This window comes from Haliaeetus albicilla, chromosome 5 (genome assembly GCF_947461875.1).
Source record: "Haliaeetus albicilla chromosome 5, bHalAlb1.1, whole genome shotgun sequence".
Taxonomy (NCBI): Eukaryota; Metazoa; Chordata; class Aves; order Accipitriformes; family Accipitridae; genus Haliaeetus; species Haliaeetus albicilla.
This window is the reverse complement of record NC_091487.1, coordinates 26,672,460-26,698,285: the sequence shown is the minus strand read 5'-3', so window position 1 is coordinate 26,698,285 and position 25,826 is coordinate 26,672,460. Positions and strand designations below refer to the sequence as shown.

Here is a 25,826-nt window from a genome sequence, read left to right as displayed (position 1 = left end):
CGGACACCAAGGTGCTGGCTTGTGTCCTGTGCAGTGACTTCTGTGCATGCACACCTCCCCACCACCGAGCCTCCAAGACAAGGTTTGTCTCATGTCTAGCGACCACATTATCCCTTCCAGTGCCATCCTTCCTGCTGGTCCCAGCAGCACCAGGAGGTTCCCTGGCTGGGTCTGCCAGACACTCTCAACTCATGCAGCCTTGTTCCTGCTCAATGGGGTGCAGCAAGGAAAGGAAAGAAGATCTTGCAGAGATGAGACATTTGTTCCTCTGCTGGCAGGCACCAGAGACAACCCTTTCTGCCCATACAGAAGAGAGGAAAGTGGGCTTCTGCGAGGGCCCTCCTCTAGTCACCATCTATGCTTTGACAACAGCCTACAAAACCAGAGCCCAGCTGCTTCCCAGCTCAGCTCCTCTCTTACAACCAACGGCCTCAGGAACCATCAGCCCTTGTCCAGCCCCTTGGCCCCCCTCCTACCTGGGCTGGCAAGAGAAGGTCCCATGTAGCCTCTCCCATAGTCTATCAGCCAAATTGCTCACTCTGGACCCTGAAGTGAAGTGCTGGGCTTCCTGACACAAGTCCCACTGCAACAGCAGACATGAGAAAAACACCTTGAGGAAGCAGAGTGTCTGCAGAACAGTATTCCTCCAGCCCAACTTTCGAAGGAGCACGCAGAGGCACAAATCTCCGGTTCATGCTTTTTCCTGTCGAAAAACATCTTCCTGGCCAACTCCACATTGCCATCTCCCTCTGCTCCTCTGAGCCTCTCCCTGCTCCAGAGGGAATGCAAATCCAGAGCAAGCACTACAGGTCTCTGCTCGCTGACATGAGTCCCTCCAGCTGCTCTGCTCCTCCAACTCCTATTCATTGTCTCCGGGTAGCTCCTCATACCCATAGCACTGTCTGTGGCTGCATAAGGGATGAGATCTGAGGGCAAGGAGAATAGGATCCATTGCGTTGTTGAAAGTTCTCCCCCAGGACAATGTTGGGAGGTTGAATCATTAATTAAGTAAGCATGGTGGAAAGTCCCAGCTAAAAGAGATGAGTCATTGGATTGCCAGCCCTGGGCCTGGGCCCAGGCTCCCTGCTGCATCTTCGAGATGACACCTCTCAGCTTATCATGAATCACGAGAAGGAAACCGTAAAATTCCACTTCAGTCAGAACACGGAAAAACACAAGCACTGTGGGTCCAAGAGATGCCAAATAAACATGAACCAGAGAAAAAAGAGGAGAGATGGCGCCTTCCTCATATGGAGCTGAGGAACTGCAGGAATGAGAAGTGGATAGACCCCAGCAGCATGGGGCAGGCAGGGCAGTCTGGCAGCATGGACAAGTGACACACTCGGAACAGAAGGAATCACTTTTACGGCACTCTCCCACTTGTAAATGAACAACTGATCAAGCTGAGAACCTTCCCAAATGTTTTCAGGCAACAGAACTTCTGTTGCTTCAGACTATGGGAGAAATGTTTTTACACTAACACTTAGCACAGCAGCAACATAGGTCCTTATTGGGTCAGCAGGATTTAACAGGTGAGTTTTCTTGTGCTGGCCCAACTATGCGCTGACTATGCTTATCAGCTGAGTCATGTAGTCCACTGTTAACCTGTTTTTCTTTCATTCTTGATGAAAGCACAGAGATTTTTAGAAGTTGCATTCTTTGCAGATCTCTATCAGGGAGTTAGATAATTGTATTTTACTTGTGTAGGTAGTTACAGCTCTGACAGTGGATGTGGGAAGGAGAGAGAGATATGAAAGCAGCATCCTTACCTTGGCAGTGGCTCCGGTTCAGCCTCTTGTATCCTTGGGGACACTCCACCCGCCCGTTCTCAATCACAGGATGTGCTGGGAAGAAAGCAAACAGTGTGGGACGTCGGCAGTAGAGGCAGCCACCAGCATCCTACCTTCTTTCTGTCCTCCTTGTGGAGGGGAAAGGGTCCCTAGGCCTGCCTCAGATGGGCCTCCAATGACTCCCATGGCAGAGGGAAAGGTGGGAACAGCCATATTTCCCAAGCAGGGTCTTTGGCTGCTTGGCAGGTGCCAATCTGGTGACCCAGAGGTGCTGCCTGTGCTTCATATCTATCACTGTGTCACCTTGGCTCCTCCCAGGCCAGCTTGGATAGCCAGATGACACATGACAAGAGGGATCAGAGTTAAAGTAATGACAGAGGTCCTTGACAAAATGCTGAAAAAACAGCCTGGGGCCTGTTTAATACATTTTCCCCCTTTTTTACTGCATGTGATTTCCTGCCCCAGTCACCCTCATCAAAGAAAATTTCAAATTGCTGCTTAAAATAGTTTTGTGGCTTTCAAAATGGCCTATAACCCACACAATTAAATCTCCAAATTTTTTAAAGGCAAGTAAAATGTGGCCCATAAATTCCAAGGATGTCAAATTTAGGCACAGTATTTTGGAGCAAGGGGAAGGGAATCAGGAGGTGATGGGTTGGGAAGTGAGTAAGCACAGGGTGGGGTAGGAAGAAGGGTGCTTTGGATGGGATTTTTCCAGGGTGAGGTTTCTTTTTAATTTTCTGGATCATACACTTGGAAACAAGAAGTGTGTGTAACAGCTAAGTGACTGTCCAGCCATATTCCTACCACTTGAATTCCTCCTGCCTGGCATCAGTAGCTCACACCCTGGTGTCATACATGGAAAGCCCTCCATGGCAATAGCTATATTGAGGATCTGGCAGATTCCTAACGCATTGCAGCTTTTGAGAACCAGGGACAAACTGAGACCATCCTTGCAGCAGGAGATGGTCGGAAAGACCCTGCAAAGGTTAAGAACACAAACAGTGCACTGGGGGCACGGAACAGGCATGTCCATAACTCTTTGTCCTGGACACTTTGACCCTATAAAGCAGTCTGAAGCCATTCTAGGACATTTCTTGAAAGGCAAAAGTTAGGGAGCAGCTTCCTAGGATAAAGGCGCTTGGGAGATAAAAGATGGGAGAACAAGTTGTTCACCAGCCTGTACCAGGAAGGAGAATAGAAAGCCTGTTTTCCCCAGGTATATTAAATGAAGTTACAAGGTTTTCTGGGTGCAGAGAGATCCTCAGCAGCTGGATGAATGACTAAGACAAAAAATCTATTCACCCCCTTCAACAGTCCCATCATGAACTGTAAGCAGGAGGTGCTTACAAATATCTGGATGTTAGGGGCAAGGGGGTTACTGGTGATACTGGGAATCTCTGGGTACATTTCCAACCTTCTGGGAAGGGAAAAGAAACCTCTGGCTCATGGGCTCCAGGCTCAGCAAGCCGGTGGGATTCCAGGTCCTCCCACACCACAGCCTGTGGGCTTGGGGCTCTGGACAGGCATTAACGATGCTTGGAAGCATCCGTCAGCCTCTGCGCGATGTGATAACAGACGCTCAAATGAAGCAGCATCATTGTATGCGAGCCCTCCGATGGGGAGCCAAGCATGCTGGAGATCAAACAGTGATGATGTGTCAGAGCCCACTCACTCTCTGAAAAGCCTTTGTGGAGAAACAGATCCTGCAGCATCCCTCTGCCAGATGCTGCTGGGGAGAGGGCAAGGCAGAAAATACTAGTGATGGGGGGTGACCGTGCAGGTCTCATGTCACCTCAGCACTCCTATGACTCCAGTCTGCAGAAATATGCAGCTCATTACTGCAGCAAACGACTTGTGAGGCTGTGGACAAATGTCTTAATTTTGCAACGAAACCCATGTTCCCTGGAAAGAATAACTAATGTAATGTGAGCAGATCTCTCTGTACCAAGGGGAACCAAGACACTTTCTGAAGTACTGGATGGAGGCTGCTTTCTTTCTGCCAGGACCTGGCCACAAGGGAAGACAGCGTGTGGCTGCAGGAGGATGTAAGCTATTAACTCTCAGCTTTGTACTTAGTTACTCGAGCAGAAGACCATTTCCTTCCATGCGCTCTGATGTTGCCGAACTACAGCAGAGATGGCCAAAGACCCCTGAAAAAGCAGCCTAGGACACCTGAGTTTCCTGCAAAGGGGATCAGCAGCCACCCCTCTCCCATGTAGCTGGTAGGAGTGTGGAGACTGGCTTTGGAGGCTATTCCTCTGGAACCCAGCAAAGGGGAAAAGCCGATCTGATGATCAGACAGGGCAGAAATCTGGGGCAGGGCATCCACAGCTGGAGGGGTCCCAGTCTCCTGTGTCTGTCTGCCTGTCTGTCTATCTATACTCTCTCCAGAAAGGGGTTCTCCCAGAGCCTGAGGCTGGGGATGGAGCAGCTGAGCTGCATCTGTCAGACAGAGGGATTTCAGTCTTGCTGAGGGCAGGGAGCTCTGGCTCCTGATTCAAAGGTGTGATTTCAGAGCCTTGCCTCCTGGGCACTTCAGGCCCGTAGGCACTGTGCCAAAGCAATGTGCTCAGCTGGTACCTGCACACCAGGACTCCCCCTTGACTCTCCTCATCACTCCATCCAGCTCTGCTTCATCCCACCGCACGGTGCTGCTTTCTACAAGGTCTGCAGGCACCAGGCATCCCCAGCGGCACCGGGTGCACACAAAGGAGCTCACAGACCCAGGCTGGAGGTGAGCACAAAGCAGCCATGGCCCAGGACTCCCACCAGCACCTTTGTCCCCAGCTAGAACAATACTCGAACAGAGCAGAGTAAGAAGGGAAATGAATGCATGGAAATCAGGCAGAGGGATTTTGCAGCCTAGCAGGATGATCTTTAAGCAGCTGGGCTAGTTTTCCATCACTTCCCAGGGGAACAGGCTTTACCCAAAGGCCCTGGCTCCCCAAACACTCTCTGAAGATGGGATGAAGAAGCTCAGGCTGATGGTGAAGTGGAAATAAACCACTTTTAGTGGTGGTAGCCACAAAGGCCTGAGCAAGGCAAGGTTTATAGGGTGAGATAATACATTGCATTAGGCCAGCCAATATTACTCTGTTAAAAGGGGAAGAGGCAAGCCTGCGGTCAGATGAGAAGTGAGGAAATGCTTGGCTGCTGAAAGCTAGCCCATTTCTTTCAACTCTTTCCATATATCATACAAAAGGCATTATCTCTCTGAGAAGCCTTGCCTTGCTGAACTCCTTTGCCACTTTCAGGACTTACAGAGATTTCTGGAGACCCCAGATCAGCTCCACAGAAGAACCCCCATCCGGGCTGGACCCCAGGCATCTCCCCATGCCTGCAGTGGGCACAGAGCATGCAATCAGGAGGGTGGCTGTGGTGTCTCTGCTTGCCCTGCGTTTTCTAGCACGTGGGAGATGACAAGGAGCCAGAGTGCGTGGTGTCGTAGCATCTGGAGTGGTGGGGGTGGTGGACCCAGTCAAACCTCAGCCTGGTTTAGTGTGAAGCAGAGAAGATCAGCCTCCACTGCAGAGAGGACCTCAGCTGCTGAACTCGCTGGCAGAAGAACAGAGCAGCTCTGACCCCACAGCAGTCTCCTGAGAGCAAATGTATTGAAGATGCCAGGCCAAGAAGTACACAGGGCTGTGGCTGTGGGGATAAGCTGAGTTCCCGGGCAGAATGGACAAGAGGGAGAGGACACAAATCCTTCAGTCCAGATCTGTCACAACTGCTCTCCTCTCCTCTGGGTAGTCTGTGGTAGGCAGGTTCCAGCAAGACTTTCTCCAATGCCCCAACAAAGGCTAGGGTAGCAGGGGTGGGGAGGGCATGCACCAGTGCTGATGTGCAATATGAAACTAAGCCCTCTGCTCTACTCATGGTCAATAAAGAACTTCAAGGTGAAAAAGATGCTTGAAGGAAAAAAAGACTCCGGTAATTACTGTCGGCCTTTGGGGTCGTTTCAACAGAGAGTCCTCATTCTGCTCCCACATTGTCTTCCAGCTAGGACAAAATACCTCTGTACCTAAAAAAACCCCCACTTTTGCAACACTGTGCTCTTGTGTGCCAAGACCATGATGCTGCAGATGAATGATGGGCAAAACAAGCACCCTACAGAACAAGGCAGACCGGAAAATGTTGCGCTTCCCCAGGTTAAGCATTGCTGTCTGCAGTACTGCCACATCCTTGCAGAGGTTTCAGCTTCTTTCCCCACATCTAGCCCTTCTTTACTGTCCTGGACAGACTCCCTGTGGCACATGGGCGTAGCAGTGGCAGAACCAGCCCCCTCCATAGGCTCCTTCCCATATTTCCAGGGTTCTTTTCCTGTATCCTCCCCAACCTGATCACAACAAGAGCAGACCAGGGGGATGATTTTCAAGGGGTTTCCTGTGGCTGTTTCAATGCCTGCAGGCACAGTGCAGGGGAGCGCGTGGCTTGCAGAGCTGCTTGGCGTTTCTGATGACTACAGCTCCATGGGTGAGCTGCCACCCCTCTCGCAGTGGGAGGTCTGTTTGGGGAGTGCTGCGGACGCCAAGCCAGACATTACAAGATCCAACTTTCCAGTGAAATTCAGACTTTTCTCTAGGACAAAAAACTTGAAAAAACACGGGGAGTGGGAATAAAACCAAAACAATAGCCTTCAAAGACTTGTTTCTTAATGCTGTTAAAACCCATAGGCAGGAGGAGCGAAAGCAGCCCAGAAAGATCTGCAGTGAGCACAACCAGTGGGTGCTGACTGCAGCCTGAAATAAGGGACAGGGGGCACTGAAAAACCAGGACCTGGAAGATGCAGTTTTACTGCTGCACCCCGAAAGTCCCCCAAACCCACATAGAAAGGTGAGACTTGTAGCTCCTGGGCAGTACCAGAGACAGTGCCCATCACTAGTATGGGCTTCTCTTGGAGCACTGCTGGTCGCAGAGGTGTGTGGTCTCAGGGACAGGGAGGAGGTGGAAGAGGAGGGCTGTGACCCCCTCTGGGCAGAACTCTCTGCCACCAGTTTCCTTTATCCCCATAGGGCTGAGGAGGGCCAAGGCTTCAGGGAAACCAGTGTCCAAATCCACACCTGCCCTGGGGTATGTGTTGACCTGCAGCTTGGGTCTTGTTCGTTTTAGTTTACGTGGACCATCTCTTGACTTCATTCCAGCATATTCTTCTCCACAGACCACTGTATACCCCAAAATAGTATATGGTCTGGCAGGTAAGCAGGAGCAGCTCTGACCAGCAGTGCGCCTGCTACTAACCCCACGTCCTGAGCTTGCCACGGGACAGGACATTGCTTCAGCACAGCTTCCTCACCAGTACTGCTCAAATACCCTGCTGGTCCTTAGGCTTCGTCCCAGCCATGACCAAGTGTCTCTACTTCAGCTGCCTCCTCAGCCTCCAAATCCCTTTCCCCACTGTCAGTCTTCTCCACGTTTTACCTTCTAGCTCCCATATGCTCCTACCTCCCTGTTCTAGCCTTTCAGTGTGTGCTCCACTGCCTCCTCCGAGTACTAAAGACCCAGGAGGGTCATTGGATGTCTCCATCTGATTTATCCTATCTTGCAGTGCAGTACATTTCATCCAGCCATCTCCAGACGGAGCTGAAGGACTGCAGCCGCACAACAGCATGCAGGTGTCCTGCCACTCTCCAGGCCCCTGCCTGTGGCTCATCTCTGTCTTTCATGGGTTGGGCGACAGCCTTTGCCCCAACAGCTCACGGAGCAAGCTCTTGGCTCTCCCTCTTCTCCCAGGGCTGCCTCTGACATATCCTGGGGGTCCCATCTTCAGCAAACTCCCAGCAGCTTCTACTACAGCCTGCTTGAATACCCATCTCTGTGCCCACTTCTCTGAAGGGGCCTAACAAGATACACCCTCCCAGAAGCAAACCAGACAGCCAAAAGCCTGAGCAGAGCCTAAGGAAACCTCTGAAACTAATGTAACACCCACTTCACAGAGTCCTGGCCAGGTCAACCGCACCCCTACCTTAATTCTGAACTCAGCCTTTAACATGCTCTCTTTCGGGTGCAGGCAAAGCATTCAAGTACTTTGGCTTTTCTGATGCTGGGCAAAACACAAAAAATAGCAGGGACTGGTCATGGCAGGTTCACTCGGACGGATGCCTGCCTCCGATTCTTCTTCTCTGATGTCTTTCCGCACACAAACACGTAGCAAACATGAAAGCTGCAGTCAACGGAGACATCCGGACGTATCCAGACTCTACTAACAATCAGTGTCTCGGGCAGACAGTCAATCCAAACAAGTTCTCCATTTGTCTAGCTCTTGCCTGGCTGCACTTCTGTACATTTGTAAGTATTTACACTGAACTAGCTTCTGCCATTTCTGTCTCTGGTTGCTGGAATTAAATTCCCAGTGCTGTCAAGTCTGCGCTGGTGCACGCCTCCCTGGGACAGATGAGTGCAAGGAGAAGTTCTCTGTGAAGACCACAGTGCCAAGAAGAAAGCTGGAAAGACCCACGGGACATGTTATCTCTGTGCATGAGACACCAGGTCACTGAACTACAGCCCAGTGACTTTGAGTGAGCACAACACAGGCCAGCAAGACCAGGAGACAGAAGGAATGTGAGTGTGGGATGTGGTCGACAGGCAGGAACAATGCAGAGCGATGCCTTCACACTGGACAGGCGTGGACCTGGGAGCTCTGGCAGAGGAGGCACGGGGCAATGAGAGGTCACGGTGCTCGATGGCTCTGTTAGAGTAGCAAGATCATGGAGAAAAGACTGTTTCCCTGGCTCCACTCTAGGGCAAGATCTCTCGCATGTGAAGACAGCACACCAGAGAAAAACCATGCCAGCCACATGGGCTTCTCACTTCAAAACAGCCGGGCTCTCTTAGGCTGCCTCCATCAAGTGCCCGCCTTACACCTCCCTTCACTTGCATTGTGTGGTCTCCTGCATGTGGGGCTGGTTATGGGGCAGTTAATCAGAGGTCGCCAAAGGAGGGAGATACTTGCACATGATTAAAGAGGATGAAAACGGCTCCTTCAACTAGCCTGAACTCCTGCCAAAATCAACAAGAGCCCTTTGGTCTCGAAGGGGGAACTTTACTGCCCAAAGCCAGAAGGACTGAGAATGGGATTTTCTTGTGGCACAGGAAAACAGAAGACCCACGGGGATACATTTTTCATATCCCCAAAGAATTAATCTGAAAAAAAGCCAGACAAGCATCTCTCCACTCAATGAAGACCAGCAGTGACAACCTCCCTTGAGTTTCATCTGCTGCTGGGACACAGGGCTTGCGCTAAGCTGTGGAAGTGGGACCTGCTGGCAGCTAGGAGGCATTTCTTAAGTGCATTTGCTCTACTGGCTGGCTGACTGCAAGGAGCACGTGGGGGTATTTTGTGCCTGTTTTCATGTCTTGGAAGCCTGTGATTACAGACACGTTTTGAAGCCTGAAGATCTAAATCACTGCTGCAGCTCTGGCCACCGAGCAATACCTAGCATCCTGGCACGGAGAAAGAGAAAGGAGTTGCAGCAATTTTGCAGCCATCTGCAGCCTAACTGAAGTGTTAAGCAGCCCTCCTGCTTCCTAATGGGGGATCACAGAGAGACAAGGTGAGAAACGGGGAGACTGCTGTGGGATGGGGAGGAGAAAGCCGTGACGTGGGATGCGAAGGTCGGGGACAAAGAGGAGGGGGCTGAGGCCTGTGTGGGGCATTTCCTTGTTTGTGCTGAACCTGGAGACCCTGTGGTCACCCCCATGCCACATGTGCCCAAGGCTCCCTTGGGGCTGGCACATGGACAAAGGCAGGCAGGTAGCAGCGTGGCCCAGGGCCACAGCAGAGCCATGCAGGGCAGGAAGATGACAGCAATCAGAGCTCCCCAGACCTGCACTGGGTTCCAGGATGCTGACAACCTCATCCGTGATTGCGAGGAATTTGGCTCCAGCTGGCCCTACCCCTGGCTGAGGAGGAACTGAATCAAGGGAGGATAAGATGCAAACAGCTCTTGGGAGCATGCGTGTGAGCAGGACAGTCTCTGGGCAGAGCTAGAAGGTGCCAACACCACGCTTGCACAAAACCTGCTACCTTGGACACCTCCGCTCTCCTCAGGGGTCAAAGTCTCCTGGACCATGGGTTCTGTTTACTTTAGTCCTTCGATCCAGTGAAGGCATGTGAATGAGCAGCCAGGCAGTGATGACAGGTGGCAGGCAGGCAGGGGGGAGGTGAGCAGTTCCCTGCCTGCATTGCATTGGACATGTGCACCTTGCCCTGCACCAGACCCGCTCAGCACTGGCTGCCGGAGCCACTGTGCCTGTGGGGCTGCCTCCCCCCAGCCAGGAGTTCTTCAGCATGGCCTCTCCACCGCAGCATGGGATGGGGCCATGGCGCGAGGGGCTGTGCCTGTTAAAGAGCACCCCAAGCGAAGCAGCTGAGGAATCCCCGTCTCCTGCTGGATCAGTCTGTCCAGCTCCCAAGCACAGCAGAAACGGAGCTGGACGCCTGTGCCCCTGGAACGGACCCCGGGTGCGCTCCTGCCAATTGTTTGATGTAGTGTTATTTCCAGAGCCCCTGCCAAGCCCATGTTGGGCCCAGAGCAAGCCCGTAACTCTATAGGGCCGAGTCTGCAGCCTCCTCCACCGATCTAGAACTGCACCTCCTAAAACCATGGCCACTCTTTTCCCTTTTCTTCCTCTGAGCGAGGCTACCACGGCGGGAACCACCAGCTGCACCGGGGTTTCGCAGGGGCAGTTTAGGGAGAAAGCACCAAGCCCGGGGCCAGCAGCCAAACCAGAGTGCTCCTCCCTGGTGCATGGGCTGGGGCAGCAGCCAGCATAGCCCTCCATACCACCTCAGACATGCCGCCCATCCCCAAGGGCCTTGGGCAAGGGAGAGCCACACGGCAGGGGACCCGCGGGTCTGGTCCATGCCTCCCAAGCTGCAGGAGGCAGCCTGACCATTTTTGCTTGCCAAGGATGCAGGCCATCCCTCGCACCGTCCCAGGCAGTGGCAGTACTCACCTGGCCGGGGGGGGCAGGCCAGGCACCAGTCCGCACCCCAGAAGAGCCCCACGCTGCCACAGCAGTCCTCCAGCTTGGTCAGCCCTGGCAGGGGGTTTGTGCACTGTGGAGAGAGGACCAGAGGATCAGGCTTCTGTGGGACAGGGAGGGGACGCACGCCTGTCCACTGCGGCTGGCTGGTGCGGCAGTGGCAGAGCCAGCATGGGGGACTATGGTTTGGGGTCAGAGGCTGGCACGGCCCTCCCAGCACAGCTCCGCACCAGGACGTGGTGGAACCAGGGATGCGGTTTAAGACAGTAGCAGAGAGAAAAACACAAGACTCCTTCAACTGCACCCTTTGGAGGGGAAGGGGACATCAAACAGAGCAGGAGATGAACCAGAGATGATATCACCTGGCAAAGCCCTGGGATCAGCCCCGTGCTTGGCTGATTAGCCAGCGAAATGGGTGCACCACTCCAGCCCAGCGGGGAGCTTGTGGTCAGGCACCTTCCTCTGCTTAATGAGTCTCTCTTTCCTGCCGCCCCCAGCCCTCCCGCAAGGCCCTCTGGATTACAGGCTTCCCCATTAGAGCAGAGCCGCCGCAGCCCACAGGCCGGAGCTGGCCCCTGTCCAGGCGCGCGTGGCCGCCTGCCCAGCGCTCGCATACCGATTGACTCGGCTGTGGTTGAGCGGAGAGACGCAAGCGCTCCCTGCCAGGCTCCTCGCCCTCTCCCAGGCACGGCATCACCCCGGCTGGGTGAGGTGTGAGCACAGCAAGGGTACCCCCTGCTAGACCCCTTGCCCTCCCCAGAGCATCTCCTACAGCCTCTCCAGGCATCCACAAGCATCTCCATGCATCATCATCTGCTCCCAGGGTCCAAGAGCTGTCGTCTCCCCACAGAGGAGCAGGGCTTTTCCAGCCCGAGGGTCTGATCTCATTTATTTTTGCACCAGGGAATGGCTGAGAATGTATCCCGCTAGAAACGGCTTGGATGGGAGCGACTGAAGGACAGGATGGGATCTGGGAGCAGCCCCCCAGAAAGGGCTGGGGAGCACTGGGGAGGGGGCCAAGTCCCAGGCTGCCCAGCTGGGGGGTCTCGCTCAGCATGAGCTGCTCCAGGGAGCTCACAGGTGTTCCTGTGGGTGCCAAAAATGTCCGATGCTTTTCCAATGATGCAAGAGAAACATATGGGGAAAGACAAAATAAGAAATTACGATGACTGCGGGACAGGGGTGAGAAAGCTCCTCACGTGCATTTGCTTCCCAAGCCCCGACCGAGCTGCCCAGGAAGGCGTCGTTCCATGGAAATCAGACTTTCATTTATCGTCTGAGAGAGAAAGGAATTTTCCTATGTTTTATACGTTTCCTACAATAATCGCAGAGCATGACTGTAAATGTTGCTATAAATAGGGCACCCTTTTTAAATGAGACTGTGTGTGAAAGCCATCAAGTCTGGGCTGTGCTGCCCCAGGGCACAGCCTGGTCAGGGCAAGGCAGCAAGGTCTTCCTGTTGGGCCAAAACAAGGGATTTTCTTCCCAAGTATCAACACATTGCTGCCCATGCCCACAGCACCTGGGTGATGTCCACGCTGATGCTCAACAGCTTCATGCAATGAAAGGCTACCCTCCCTGCCCCATAACCCAATGCACCCATACCCCACAACAAGAAATGTATCTACACACGCTCCAAAGCTTGACGGGTGTCCCCTTACCTGCCCATGGAGAGCCTCCCGAAAGCACCTCCCCAGCAGCCCCGGGGCTCTCTGCTGCTGCCGGCTGCTCTCTGTGGCAATGCTGTTGCCGTTCCCGTGGGTATAGGTGTACCAGGGCATGGCGGCCAGCTGAGGCACCAGGACTGCCTCCACGCTGTTCTCCTCCGACACCTCTGTGTCACCCCGCACCCTGGCCACCTGGTGAATCTGCACAGTGGCTTCTGGAGGGTGGTTGATGTGGACATTCACCAGGGAAGGGTTTAGGGAAGCTGGAAGATGAGTTTATTCCACAGTTGTGACAATCTGGCAACAATTTGGCACCTGAAGAGCATCTTGTCATCAACAAAATCATAAGGGAGGAGAGGTAGACTGAGCCCACCAGGAAATCTAGAGGAAGATTGCATCTAAGAGAAAACACTTCTCTGGCCCAAAACCAGGACAAGTCTACCAAAAACTTTTCCCAGCAACCTGAGCCCTTCAGAAACTAGGGAAACCACATTTCTCATAACCTGGCCTGAAAAGGCAAGCATAAGGAGGTAGTGGCCTCCTCGGGCCTGTTAATGAAGATCTGAGGAGCACCCAAGTAAGAGCAGAATGCAGGGTTTGGAGCCGCCAGCCACGCTCACCCAGCTGGTTGGACAAGGGCAGGGTGTAGGTGGAGTGCTTCACGGAGCTGCTGGCCAGGGTCTTTGGGTCTCTCCCTCCTTGCTTCTTTTCCAGAGAGGGAGCTGGCAGATGGCAAAACTTCCCCGTGGAGTTGGAGGGGCACCAGCACTCGTCCCGGCCCACGCAGCGCCCTCCATTCAGGCAGGGGATCTGGCAGAAGTCTGCAAGGCAAAGAGAGGTCTGCTTAGCAGAGAAACTGAGACACTGCCTGTAGCCAAGGGGCAGCTGGGGGAGGCCAGGCAGCTGGATCTGGGCCACCATTAGCCCCATGGTGCCCAAGGACCGGGCCCAGCATTGGGCTGGAGTCAGCACTTGCAGCCTGGAGGCAGCCTGGGGTCCCTGCTGTGCACCACCATCTCCCCCAAGCTCTGCTCACAACTGGAGTCATGGGTTGAAGATGATGAGCCCTCCCTTGGGCCCAGGGACCACAGCCAGCCTGGGGCACCCATGCCCTGTGGGGCAGCCCCCCAAGGCCAAGGTGGTGTTGCTGGCACAGCAGGATCCCTTGGAGTGGGGCAGGAGCTCCGGCAGCTGCATGCAGCCAACTCAGCACAATTCCTTCTCTTCTGCATTGCCCCCTCCCCACTTGGCAGAGTTTTTATCCCAGCCCAGAAGGGAACTCAGTGGGGACGGGAGAGGCAGAGAGAACGGGCAGAGAGCCACATCCTCAGAGCCTGTCTCCTGGCCAGCCCTGGCCCTGCCAGCAGCTCAAGTGGGATAAGCGTGGAGTGGGACAAAAGAACCAGGAGCAATTCATCTGCACAGGCTTGGAAAAAGCATCCACAGATGAAACTGAAGTCACGTCTTTTCTGGCTTCATCAGATGCTAGGAGCAACCCAGAGCATCTCTCAGTGTGAGCAACACTCAGGCAAGGCACGGGATTCCCTGACAGATCATACTGACTCATTTCAGTGTGAGATGAGATACTGCTGCTGCACATCCCTGGATGGCTTGTCAGGTTCACCCCAGGGGATGAGCTCCCATCTGCTCCAAGTTCATTTGCTCAAGACCAGCAACCAGTTTTGGGGGGAGGAGACACATCTTTGGACTGGCATCTAGGCAGAAACTCCTGTGAACCCCGTATCAGCTGGTGTCCACGACAGCCAGACTTTGCATTCTCTCAGTGTTAGAAGAATTTGAGAGTTACAGAGGCTTTTAGAGGACAAGTCCCACCAGGTCCTGCTCCAAGAGGCTGTGCCCAACCCACAGCTGGGTATCCCAGTGACCTGATGAGCAATCCCAGCAGCTCTGAAAGGCGAGCAGAGGTTTCAGCAGCCCTGTTTATAAGAACAGCTCGCAACCTGCAGCCAGCTCCCTTGGCTGCCACGTGAGTGAAAGGAGAGAACAGGAGGAAATTAGGTGATGAAAGTCAGCCCCAAGACTGGATGCCAATGAAAGCAGTGAGCTGGCTCTGAGAAGGAGGGGGTGGGGAGGCTTGGCTGCAGGCCTGACTCAAACACACGCGTCCCCTCTACCTGGGGTGGGATGGAAACAGAAGTTGCTTGCCCAGGAAGGAGAGCAATGAGGCAAGGTCTGTCTTCCTCCCCCAGAGACACAGATGGAGTAAGCCTCAAAGACCCCAGGAGATATTTTCCAAGGCACTGAGAGAGGCCATCTCCTCCCATCTCTATAGCAGCCCAAGCCCTCAGTCTGCAGAGGCAGGAAAGGCAGAAGGAGGAGAGGAGGAGAGTGGGGGAGCAGGCAAGAAGGTGGGCTGGGGGCCTCGGGGTGCTTACAGATGCGGAAGCCAGACTTGGGATCGTGGTCATGCCCCCCTTGGCTGTAGAGAGTAGTGGTGTCTCCTTTCTCGCAGCTGTTGTAGCAGTGCCCGCTCCGGCATGTCTGTTTGCAGATGGTGGGTGTGAAGACGATTTTTATCTTCCTAATCTTCTCTGTCAGGTTGGCCCCTATGAAAGAAGAGGATAGTGCTAAGTGGAAACAACATCTCCAGGCCAGGGGGCCAGTAATCTGCAGCTCAAGCTCCAAAGCATTCCCAGAGCAAGGAGGGGTCTGTGTCCCTCCCCAGGGCAGTGTGTCTCCTTGCCCCTTGCTCACTCCAGCCTGTCCTCTGCTCCAGCATCAGTAAAGGTCTATCAACACGTGAAAAATGGAGAGCAGCATGCTCTGCCTGCCCAGCTGGAGTGGCATAACTCTCTGTGAAGGGACACACACACACACAAACTCCAGTACAAAGGGTGTTTTTCTGCTTTAGACAATATTCCTTCTCCAGCTACATCAGTAGCTGTGAGACTGGCTGCCCTTAAACCACTGGAAGGCTTCCCACATGAACAGCCACACTGGTATCCATCAAAGAGAGTCTTAGGGCTTGAGAAAACCAATGTCTCCCTACAGGCGTCCCCTGACCTCCTGCAGTTACCTGCGGTCCCCTCCTGGTCCCTCACCATCCTCACATTAGATACAGGGGGAAATCACACTCAGAGCTCTTGGGGGCTTGTGGAAAATGGACAACAGGCAGAACAGTTGTGGAACCATGAACCAGCTGGCTCGACATCAGAGCCCTCCACCCCAGCCCACCATGACAGCCATTTCTGTGAGTGTTCCCCTTGCTGTGCTCAACCCTCACTCTCCCCGTTTCAGTCGCCGCTTTCAGATTACAGCTTCAGTCAGGCTCACGGCCCTGCTCATAAGGGCTGAGATGCCACATGGTGCCTCCTTGGGGAATCACGGCTTCAGGGGGAGCCAAGCTGCAGAAGACAACTTGCATCTGTCCTAGCTGGGGAGGCGCTGAGGCTCAGCAACTGCACGTCCCAGCAGCCTGGCCTGAGCCCTGCTCATGTCAGAATGCACCAAGGGGGCAGCCAAAGGGAAGAACTAGATGCTAGTTGCACAATCTGACCTTGAGGGCTGCTCAGGCTGAGGAGGAAGCTGGGAGACACTGTTCCTGTAGACTGAGGCAATCACCTTCACAGCAGTGTGCTGGGGTGATGTTCAACACCTCTGGGAGGCATCTGTCACATCCCCCCGGCTCCTCTCCCCTGCCGTCAGCATTTTGCTCCCCTGATCTGTCCTCCTTCGGTAGGGTGTCTTTCTTTGCCAAGCCCAGCAATGCCCATGCTCACGTTCCCCTTCCATCCCACCCAGCAACACACTCCTTGGAGTCCAGGGTTTCTTGGGGATACTCAGTCACACCATTGCCCTTCCCCACAACACCCCAACAAGAAGCCCCAAAAGAGTGACAACTCTGGAGGCCTTACCCCTTGCAGACAAGGTGTGCTCCTGGGAAACCGTGTGTGGCCCAGAGCTGCTCTGCTCATGTCCATTCCCATTGGGGAGTGCATTAGAGGTGAGCTGGCCATTGCTGGCTGGGTAGCGCCGGACAGTCCGTGATGGCCCTATGTGCTGGGGGGAGACAGGAGAGCCAATTCTGCTCTGAGTCCTGTGAAAGAGAAAAAATGAACTGATACTCCTCATGAGTAACTGTGCTGTCCACCAGGATACCCTGCGGTAACCTTCACTGCTGAGCTGCCTGAGCTGCCTGAGCCACCATCTGGACACAGAGCTCTGCCTACCTGAGCAGGGTCCCACTCCTCACCTGCTTTCAGTCATTACAATGGCACTATTTCACTCTAGGAACGATGCCCCATGCCCTGAGCCTGGCAGGGCATAGTATTCACCAAGATACCCCTCCTGTACTGTCACATCAGGCTGCCCCACCACAGGGATGCCCCAGCTGCCTTGAAGAACCTCTGCCTGCCCATCAAGCTCAAGGGCTGCTCCTTGCCCCACCACATCCCTTCCCCAGCAAACACAAGCAGCTCCAAATACGCTTGTTCTTATTGTGGGAACTTTCTCAGGACCTGCCTTCCCAGCCCCAAATGAGCACTGAAAAACCAGTGAGGCAGTCAGAAGAGAAGCCAGGCCAAGCAAATAAACAAAACTTGGCCCATGAGAGTCACAAAAAAGGAGAGAATGACCAAAACCTCAAGCCTGTAAGTGCAGTTACAACCTTCTAAAGTAACTGCATTTATGGCTTTTGGTGTTTTCCGGGGACTAAGCATGGAGAAGCCATCTAGCTCATAAGGTCACACTTCTTACACTCTTTTATCAAGCCATGCAGACGGCTAGGCAGAGGTCTTTGCATTAAACCAGCAAAACAGCACATCTTGCTCTACTGCACTTGCTCCCATTCCCTTTCACTGACTGGCAGCACTAAGCTTCCAAGAGGGTGCTCTGTGCTTATCAGCAAATGTCTCCCTCACTCTTGCCTGCACCACCTGCATGGAAAAAGGCTTTAGTACACCAGAGCCAAAATAGCTTGGCTGCCCATATGCCCCTTGAGATTCTTTGAAAGTCCCAGCCTTGGATTCCTCTGCAACTGAATTTAAGCACTGACAGGTCTTCTGCATACCCTGTCCAACACTTCCATCTCTGACCGAATGGCTGGGGCAAAGAGGCTAGCTCTGTCCCACCGAAGTGCCCAGAGAGGTCCACCCCATCTTACGGTTTTTACCATCTTCCCTGTCACAGCCAGCACAGGGGAGGTGTTACAGTGTCTACAGGGAACACACATTTCTAAACCCAACAGGACTGGATAAATCCAAAGAGAGTTGGCTAACAGTAGCTCTGGCTCACTGACATTCCTGGCTTGGACAGCTTGGAATAACAGCAAGATTTGGGGAGATGGAAAGGGAGCTAATGCTATGCTGGTATTCAAATGGGTCAAGCGTGATACACAAGGTAACTGTCAGCCAGTGAGCCTGAAATCAGCCCTGAACAACGGAATGGAAAAGATGACGCACAGGTCAATTAATTGGGAACTAAAGGAAAGGAATATAGAAGTGAGGTCAAGTCAATGGGGTCTATGGAGAACCACTCTTGTCAAAAGAGTCTGTTTTCATAATTCAATAGAATTACATACATGCACACCAACAGGCTGAGAGCCCATGCTATTTTGATAAAAAAATAAACAGGGCAGTACAATGTCAGTCAGGCACATGTGAAATGAATAACAAACTGGCTGTGTGACAGAACACAAGAAGCAGTTGTCACTGGGGAGGGAATTAGATGGGTTCCAGGGTGATCAGTATGAGGCCTGGCACGATTTAAGGATTTCAGCTGGAAATAAATATTTTTATTTCGAAATAAACATACGATCGACATTGATAATGTGTGCTGCTGACACAAAAATTTGCAATGTGGTGTATCGTGATGAGAACAGAGCAATCACACAGAGCAGTTTGGATCACTGCGGAGGGCAAATCCATCCAAGCAATATGGGATTTTAATAGAGCCAAATGCAGAATTACACTTCTAGGAAGAAAGAATGCAGGCAGCAGCTGCAGATAGAAGGAGACGATCCTGGAAGACAGCAATTCTGAAAAGATTTTGGGGGTAATGACAAGCAATTAAATATGAACTGTCAGTTCAATGCCCTGACACAAGGGCAGTGAAACACTGCAGGAACAGGGAGGTATTTTTGCCTCCCTACACATCCTCATCATAGCAGGGTGTATATATGCTAAAATACCACATCTACCTCTGATGTGAAGTATGTCACATCTTCTAAGGGATGTTGAAAAACTGGAGAGGATATGGGAAAAAACATGACAAAAATAATTTGAGGGCTGGTGAAAATGCCTTTCTGTAAGAAACCTAAAGTATTCAATCTCTTCAATTTAGCAAAAAGAAGACGAAGAGGTGCTCTGATTACGGGGCACAGGTTTCTCCACAGGAACAAAACGCCAGGTGTAAAGAGCCTTGTAATCTAACCGAGAAAGGCAAACTATGAAACAACAACATCTGCACACCAAAGCCAAATGATTCCCTACTAGAAATCACGCCCATATGCAGCAGTATAGCTGTTTTCCTTCTGAAAAAAAACCACCCCAGTAGTGGATTCCCCAAATCCCAATACCATAGCTTCAGGAGAGGAAAGTGTGCTACTGGGAGATGAGGCATCACTGGAACAATGCAAATATAAATAACTAAAATGCATGATCTGTGCTGTCCTGGAGGTGATTTTAGAATATCTATTGATCATTTCTGGCCTTGATCTGTAGGAATCCAAGAATGAATGGGTTTATCCCAGAGACAGAAGTCCCAAGTCTGGATACTCATTACCTAACTGTTTCTAACACAGGAAAACCTTGAAAATGAGTGGCTGAGCTGCTGGGAGGAGGCATGAATGGGAGTCCTGAGAAAAAGCAGCACAGGTAACCTGTGCTGCTGGGCAGATGCTCAGCTTTGCAGGCTGAAGGTTCATAGACTGTTTGGAGTGGAGTCTGGCTAGAGGTCATTCAGGGATGGAGACAGAGCAAGTGGGATTGGTCAAAGAGTGATGGATTATGATGGATAATGAAATTATTACCTGCTGATAAAATATTTGTTGTCTTGTTAAAATCAAGATCTAAACTGAGATGAGGACAGCAAACACTGCTTGTTTTTCAGTAGTCAGCAAGGCTAACCATAATAATTGCAGAGAAGTGAACTTTATTTCAGCCCTACCTCAGTCCCTACCAGCCTCTTTCAGAAGCTCTCCTGAGTTTCTGCAGAGTACCATCTACTCCTAATGGCCATGGGGCCCAGGCATGACCTGCCCACACATTTCTGAGCTACTAATTGAGCCCTGATACCAGCGAAGGAACTTCTGGTGCTTGTTATCTACTGCTTTATTACCTGGTGTGCTATTGCTGGTTTTGTTAGTGACAAAGGAAAAGCTGTATGGAGCTCTAGGGAGTCTAGGTGAGAGCTACCAAGCCCTGGAAGCTCAGGCACATTTATTCTCTGATCTCTGGTGAGAGATCCCAAGCATAGTCCTATGGGTGAATGTAGCTGGGGTTCCAAGGTCTTTTACTGCATAGATGGTAGCACCGCAAGGAAAAGAAGCGAGAGTTCCCCAGCCCAGCAATGCTCACTGTACTAGTGCTGGTCACTTGAGGGCAACTTCAGCCCTAAGTTCTGAAGAGTCATTGGGTGAAGGTGACCGGTGGCATAAGACAGGGAAATATCAGCTCTTGTGCTTGAAACTACTCACATCAGATCTATCCTTGAGGAAGGCAGTATGTTATGTGCAAGTAGCAGGGCTTGGCTGGGCACTACCCATTGCCTGCCTGAAGGAATTCCACCCCTTGGCTTTAGGGACAACTCCTGTCATTCCCAGGATCATGAGATTTTGTAAAACAAAAACCTCAAAAAACCAACATATGAAGGGCTTTAAATAAAATAATCATTAGCATTTTGGTTACAAAGAAAAGGGATTATATGCACTTACTGTGAGGGGCAGTGCCAACTTCACAGAGGAAAAAACAGAGGAGGAACATTACTCCATAGCTTGCAACACTTCAGGAAAAGCCATCCTACTGGGATCCTGTTGGCAAAGCACTCCAGTGTGTGTCGCAGCAGGGTGAGGCAGAATTGCTTTGAATTAATTTGTTTATTTGGTTCTATTCTAGGCGGATGAGCTCTGGGATTTGTGGACCGAGTTGAGTAACACCATCCTACCCCAGGCCACAGAAATCAATGGCAAAAGGCATCTTTCCATCTCAGTTTGTCAGTCCCAATCCATCCCCAAGTCACACCAAGTGGCTGGCTCATAGTCAGGGAATACAAAACAGAGCTTTTCCCCTCCAAACCTTCAGAGTCAGTCCATGCTGGGCAGATGGGGACTGGCTTGGTTGAAGGGTCTTAGGGAATGAACTTGAGCTCACCACATCAGTACAGACCTGGCCAGAAGGCATTAGCAACCCCTAACCATTTGGTGGATCTTAATATATGGCCAGAGCTTGTCCAGTTCCCAGGGATCTGCATTGCCACAAGTGCTCTCGCTGGTGTGGCTGTCCTAGGGGTGACAGCAAGGATGGAAAACAGATGGGGCAGCTCCAAATCAGCAGAATGGGGAGCTTGTGCTACCACTTTCCATGCCTCCACCTGCTTGAGGAAGAGGCACTGAAGAGGTGGAGGTTGACACCTCAAGCACTCTATTCCGGGACACCTGAAGTCCCAGGGCTTCACATTCATTCAGTCTTGCAGCTTCCCTCAGCATGGTATTACTCACTTCCACTCTTCCAGCCAGGCACATGGCCAGCAAGATCTCTGCAAAGAGGCAGTGGTCTCTTCCTTTATAGGCAACCGCCTGCCAAGCAGCTGGTTTCCCTGCTCTTCATCTGTCAGAGCTGCTGACAGCTTTCTCCGTGTCAGGCACAGCCTGTGGGGCAGAAACAGCATGCAGACTCCTAGGACACCTCTCCTTCTGGGCTGTCCTGGGGCGCCCGCCTCTGCAGTGGCCGGATAACAGCAGCAGCAGTCCAGGGGAAAACACGGGTCAAGGAGGGAAGGTACAGGGAGCAATGTTCTCCTTCCAGAAGCAAGGATGTGTGTGCTCCTGCTGATCTCTACCAGGCTGACAGCTGAAAAGTCACTGGCTGAGAGACCTCAGTCATGGGCACATGGCAAGTTTCACTCCCATAGGTATCAGGTGCTAATCAAAATTAAAAGAGATTTGGGATGGGAGGGAGCTGTGCAGACAGACTGACCCGCATCTGCAACAGTTCAAAACTACCCAACAAGCACTTGTAGCTGCCCTCTTCTGAGGTGCAGGTCAAGGACCTGGACTCCCCATAAGCCTCCGAGGACACATGCCAGGAGTCAGGAGAACCCAGGGAGACCGGGTCCATTACATTCTAGTCCTACACATCCCTGCAGGGTTCAAATTACACCTGTATGACATCCAGCAAGGGACCTGCACACCTGCCACCGCACCTTTGTCTGCGTATAAATGCTTTATTTTAAATAGGTTTTGTTACCGGTTACACTCTGCTGTATATTTACTGTAGAGACAGCAGGCTAGAGGAGGTACGAAAATGTTGTATTCCTTGGATACGATGGCTCTCCTGCCCAGTCCCTGATGAACCTGCAAGGTGCCTGTTCCCTGCCTGGAGGTGAGCAGTATCTCTCGCCCCACTGAGGACAGCAAGCAGAAGACTGAGCTGGCAGGCTCCCGGCAACCACACAGATGAACATGAGGACCACTGTTTTCTGAATCAACCACAGTTTTTTTAAAAAGGCTGCAATTTCAAGACTAGGTTCACAGAATCACAATAACCAAGTCTAAATCACTGAGACCATGGGGTCCAGAAAACAATACTGTTTTTCTAACCCACTGTATATAGAAAGCATTTTTCAAATCTCTGATCACTTTTGATGATCATGGTTCTCTGGGTAAGCAAAAGCCACAGAGAATCCAGGTGGGTATACAGCTGTGGCTTCTTTTAGTGACCTGAGGCCAGGCATCCTCCTTGGGGCTGGAGGCAAAGGTGGCAAACTCTTCAAAGCACTTCCCTCTCCCCAGCAGCAACACCTCAGTCTTTCCTGGATTTAGCTTCTATCAGCTACTCTTCGTCCAACTGTTGACTTTGGCCAGATAGTTAGTGAGCTGGGAAATGGTGTTTTTTGTGTTTGCGTAAAGGAAACACAGAGCCAAGTGCCACAGGAGTATTACTGGTTTTTCATCCAGCCTGCCTCGCCTTCTCCCCAGCCAAAGTCTGACTGACCATAGCAGGGTGGATGGCCCAAGACACTGTGGAGAGAGTGAATCCTGGACAGTGCAGTCAGCGGGGAGGGGTGCTAAGCCCAGACGAGGCAAGGGCTGGCCAGATGAGGATTGGAAAGTCACTCTTCCCGCTGGAAACAAATCTGCGCCCTGCTGAGCATCAGGGAGAGACGATAGAGACCATAGAGACCTAAGGAGCAATTTCCAGGAGGGCAACAACAGAGTGGGATAGCACTGGCCAAAACAAAGCTGAATATAAGCTGCCCTCAGAGAAGGAACCATCTTCCCAGCGTCCAGAAACCCCCATCCCAGGGCCTGAGCTCAACAAGCTCCATCTCTCCAAATACAACCAGCCTGCTGCCTGGGACGCAACTGCTGCCTCCAGCCAGCCGGAGAGGCAGCATGCTGCCCACGGGGCTGGGAGCAGGGTCCCACGGAAGGAAGCCACTGCAGAACTGGTGAGTCCAGCCCAGCTCCTCCAGCCCGCAGCCCGTGCGCGCGGCTCCAAGGTGAGAAGGCTCAGCCAGGATGGGGGCTGAGTCATGCTCAGCCCCTGATAACCTGCCAGGACAACAGGCAGGTTCTCCCCTGGTTTTTAAGCGCTGAACAATATTCTTGATGTCTGTCTTGTCCATCCGCCTGTCCCTTTGGCTAGACGCCCTCCCTGCTTGGGGCCATGGGGACCAAAATCAGTGATTCACTTCCCCCTTTGTAATGCTCGGCAGTTGCTGATTTTCCACTAAAGCATCGCAAAAGAATGGGCAGCCTCAACACCAGCGTCTGTGTCTACAGGGGGAGAGAGAAGCAGCCAGCCTTGGAAAGCAGCAAATTGACCGCAGACCAGAAACTTCCCCTTTCTTGGACTCAGAACAGGTTCCTCAGCAGGCAGACAGGATTCATGGCTCAGTCTGCGGGCCCCGGAGCACAGGAGAAGCATTGCTTAGAGAGCACTCAAGCTTATTATCAATTAGCTCACAAACATGCTGACAAGGAAGACAGCTCTGTTAGGACTCAGGGAGGAGGAGGGAAACCACACCATACAAGGCACCTGACTTCAAGCCCACCCACATTATATCCATAAATCCTGGCTCAGTTTATTATCCCCACGAGCAGCAGAGATCTCTCTGAAACCTGCCTGCTTCAGGCTTCCCACTGTCCCTCCTGTGGTTGCCTTCAGCCCTGGTACCCCCCGTGCAAGTGAGGGACACACCGAAGTCCAAAGCCCCCTGCTCCCCAGGGTTTGCTGGAAGGCAAGGAAAGTTCTGCCCAGGAGAAGCAGCCACCAGCCTCCCCCAGGCAGGAGACCTTCCCCGCTGAGCCAAGCAGGACCTGTGTACCATGGAGGTCACAGGAATGACCATCAGGGTGCCTTCACGCCCGATTCACAGTCACCTGCAGCCAGATCTCATGCCAGATGGGACACCAGACACAGGCACCTGGACCATCTCAGGGACATCAAGGCGAGCGGCAACCCTATTTCTTACCACAACAGATCTCAGCTGCGAAGGTGTCTCCTTGCATGTTCACCTGACACCTCGTAGTGCCACAGGCACAACTCACACACAGTCAGGTCATCAGGCAAGCAGGAAGGGAGTTATCCAAATCCTCCCTCCCCTGCGAGACCTCGAGTGCTCCTGTGGGCAGAGGTGTCACTGACAACACCCTTTGCCTTGGGCACAAAGAGCGCTGCCAAAGCAGGGCTGCAGGGGCAGGAACACATGTCAGGCTCCCTGCCCCACATGCACACTCAATGCTGCTGGCACATACCCAGGAGCCACGTCAGTCCAGCACCCAGATGCCACCACAATTCCTCACCACGGCTAGCAAGGGGCTGTCATTCGGGCATCTTCTTTCCTCTGGCCCCCAAGGCAGTGCCGGTGCTGTAGGGCCACTCGAGCTGGCTCCCAGCCTGCCATGGTAGTGCGTGAGAACAAAGAGGGAGAAGGCGATGGGCTGTGAACTCTATTTTTATCTGCTCAGGAGTTGCCAGACACCACATAAGTGAACCTCTGTAAGCACACAGACAGCTAACAGGTTCTTTTTAACCAGTCTCTGGGGGTCCAATTTGCTCCTTAGCCAAAGTGGCTGCTCACACGTCTACGCACAGTTCTCTGCTGACATTAAATGCCCTTCCCTTGCCACACACACCACACACGCCACCTGCCACTCTGTGAGCACTCTTCTTTGCTCTCATGTGTTAGGGAGAGAGCAACTGACTCCCTGGAAGAAGTCCAGCTCTCCAAGCATGGGAACAGCACCTGCCTGGCCTAGCGAGGCTGCAGAAACATGCCCTGCACAAGGGCACGGCACCGGGCTGTCACCAGGAGCAGCAGATCACGCCCCTGGTTGGATCCATCAGACCTTAGTGCTGACCCATAAAATGGCCAGAACTGTGATTTCCAAATGCCAAGCATGGTAAAGAGCTGTTTGCAATCTGTCTGTCTCCGGAGCTGAAGTGCGGGCCAATGCCTCCCAGAAAAATCAAAATGCAGCCTGCAACTGCTCTGAGCTTCAAGTGAAGCCAGCAGAGGAACCAGGCCAGGCTACTCAATTACAAATGCCACATCTGGGCCAAACCTTGCACACTCCATAGACTAAAACAGTGATTTAGAAGGAGAGGGAGGCCAGGCGAGCTACCGCCCCTCTGGCAGAACGGTCCAGGCTGGCCTGTGGCGTGTGTGGTGAGTGGCAGGTGAGATGGGCGGCTGTGCAGCCCTCCTCTCCCAAGCTCAGCCGCATGCTTCTTCGGGCTGAAGTGGTGAGAAACCTGCTCCAGTTGGCTCCCCTGCCTGCATGCAGGGGCTGGTGTTCAGCAGCATGATCAACGGGCACGGCACTGCTGCCAGATGCAGTCACACAGCCGCTCTCACGCCATGGTGAGAAAAGACCCATCCAGAAGTGTCCCAACAGCTGCCATCACATGAAGGTCTCCATCAGTGCCACCATCTTGCTGCAGACATCACCCCATGGCCACAGCTTTTGCACCATTACAGAACCGGGCATAAGATGCTGGCATGGTTGGAGAGCTGGGTTGTCTGCTGGGCAACATGACCATCCCACAGAGGGTTCAGCCACCACCACTGGCCACAGCAATGTCTCCACTGCCCCTCTTCTCCTCCCTGTGCTCCTCAGTACAGTGAGCAGCAGGGTCCCACCTGGCAGGGGAAGAACCTGTATTTAGGGTAGAGGCATGCAAGAGGAGAGCACAACATA

At 52.7% G+C, this 25,826-nt stretch overlaps 1 protein-coding gene across 3 annotated transcripts in view; it reads right to left on the bottom strand.

Annotated features, from left to right (window-relative positions):
- The window catches only part of LTBP2 (latent transforming growth factor beta binding protein 2), a 98,582-nt gene that overhangs the window by 23,924 nt on the left and 48,832 nt on the right, over positions 1-25,826 (bottom strand). For all 3 annotated transcript variants that reach the window (XM_069783877.1, XM_069783875.1, XM_069783876.1), the window contains 6 exons: positions 16,321-16,502; positions 14,842-15,012; positions 13,066-13,266; positions 12,440-12,708; positions 10,749-10,851; positions 1,770-1,844 (listed from right to left, as the gene is read on the bottom strand). In XM_069783877.1, coding sequence (XP_069639978.1) covers positions 1,770-1,844; positions 10,749-10,851; positions 12,440-12,708; positions 13,066-13,266; positions 14,842-15,012; positions 16,321-16,502 — 1,001 coding nt within the window. The remainder of the gene's footprint in view (positions 1-1,769; positions 1,845-10,748; positions 10,852-12,439; positions 12,709-13,065; positions 13,267-14,841; positions 15,013-16,320; positions 16,503-25,826) is intronic.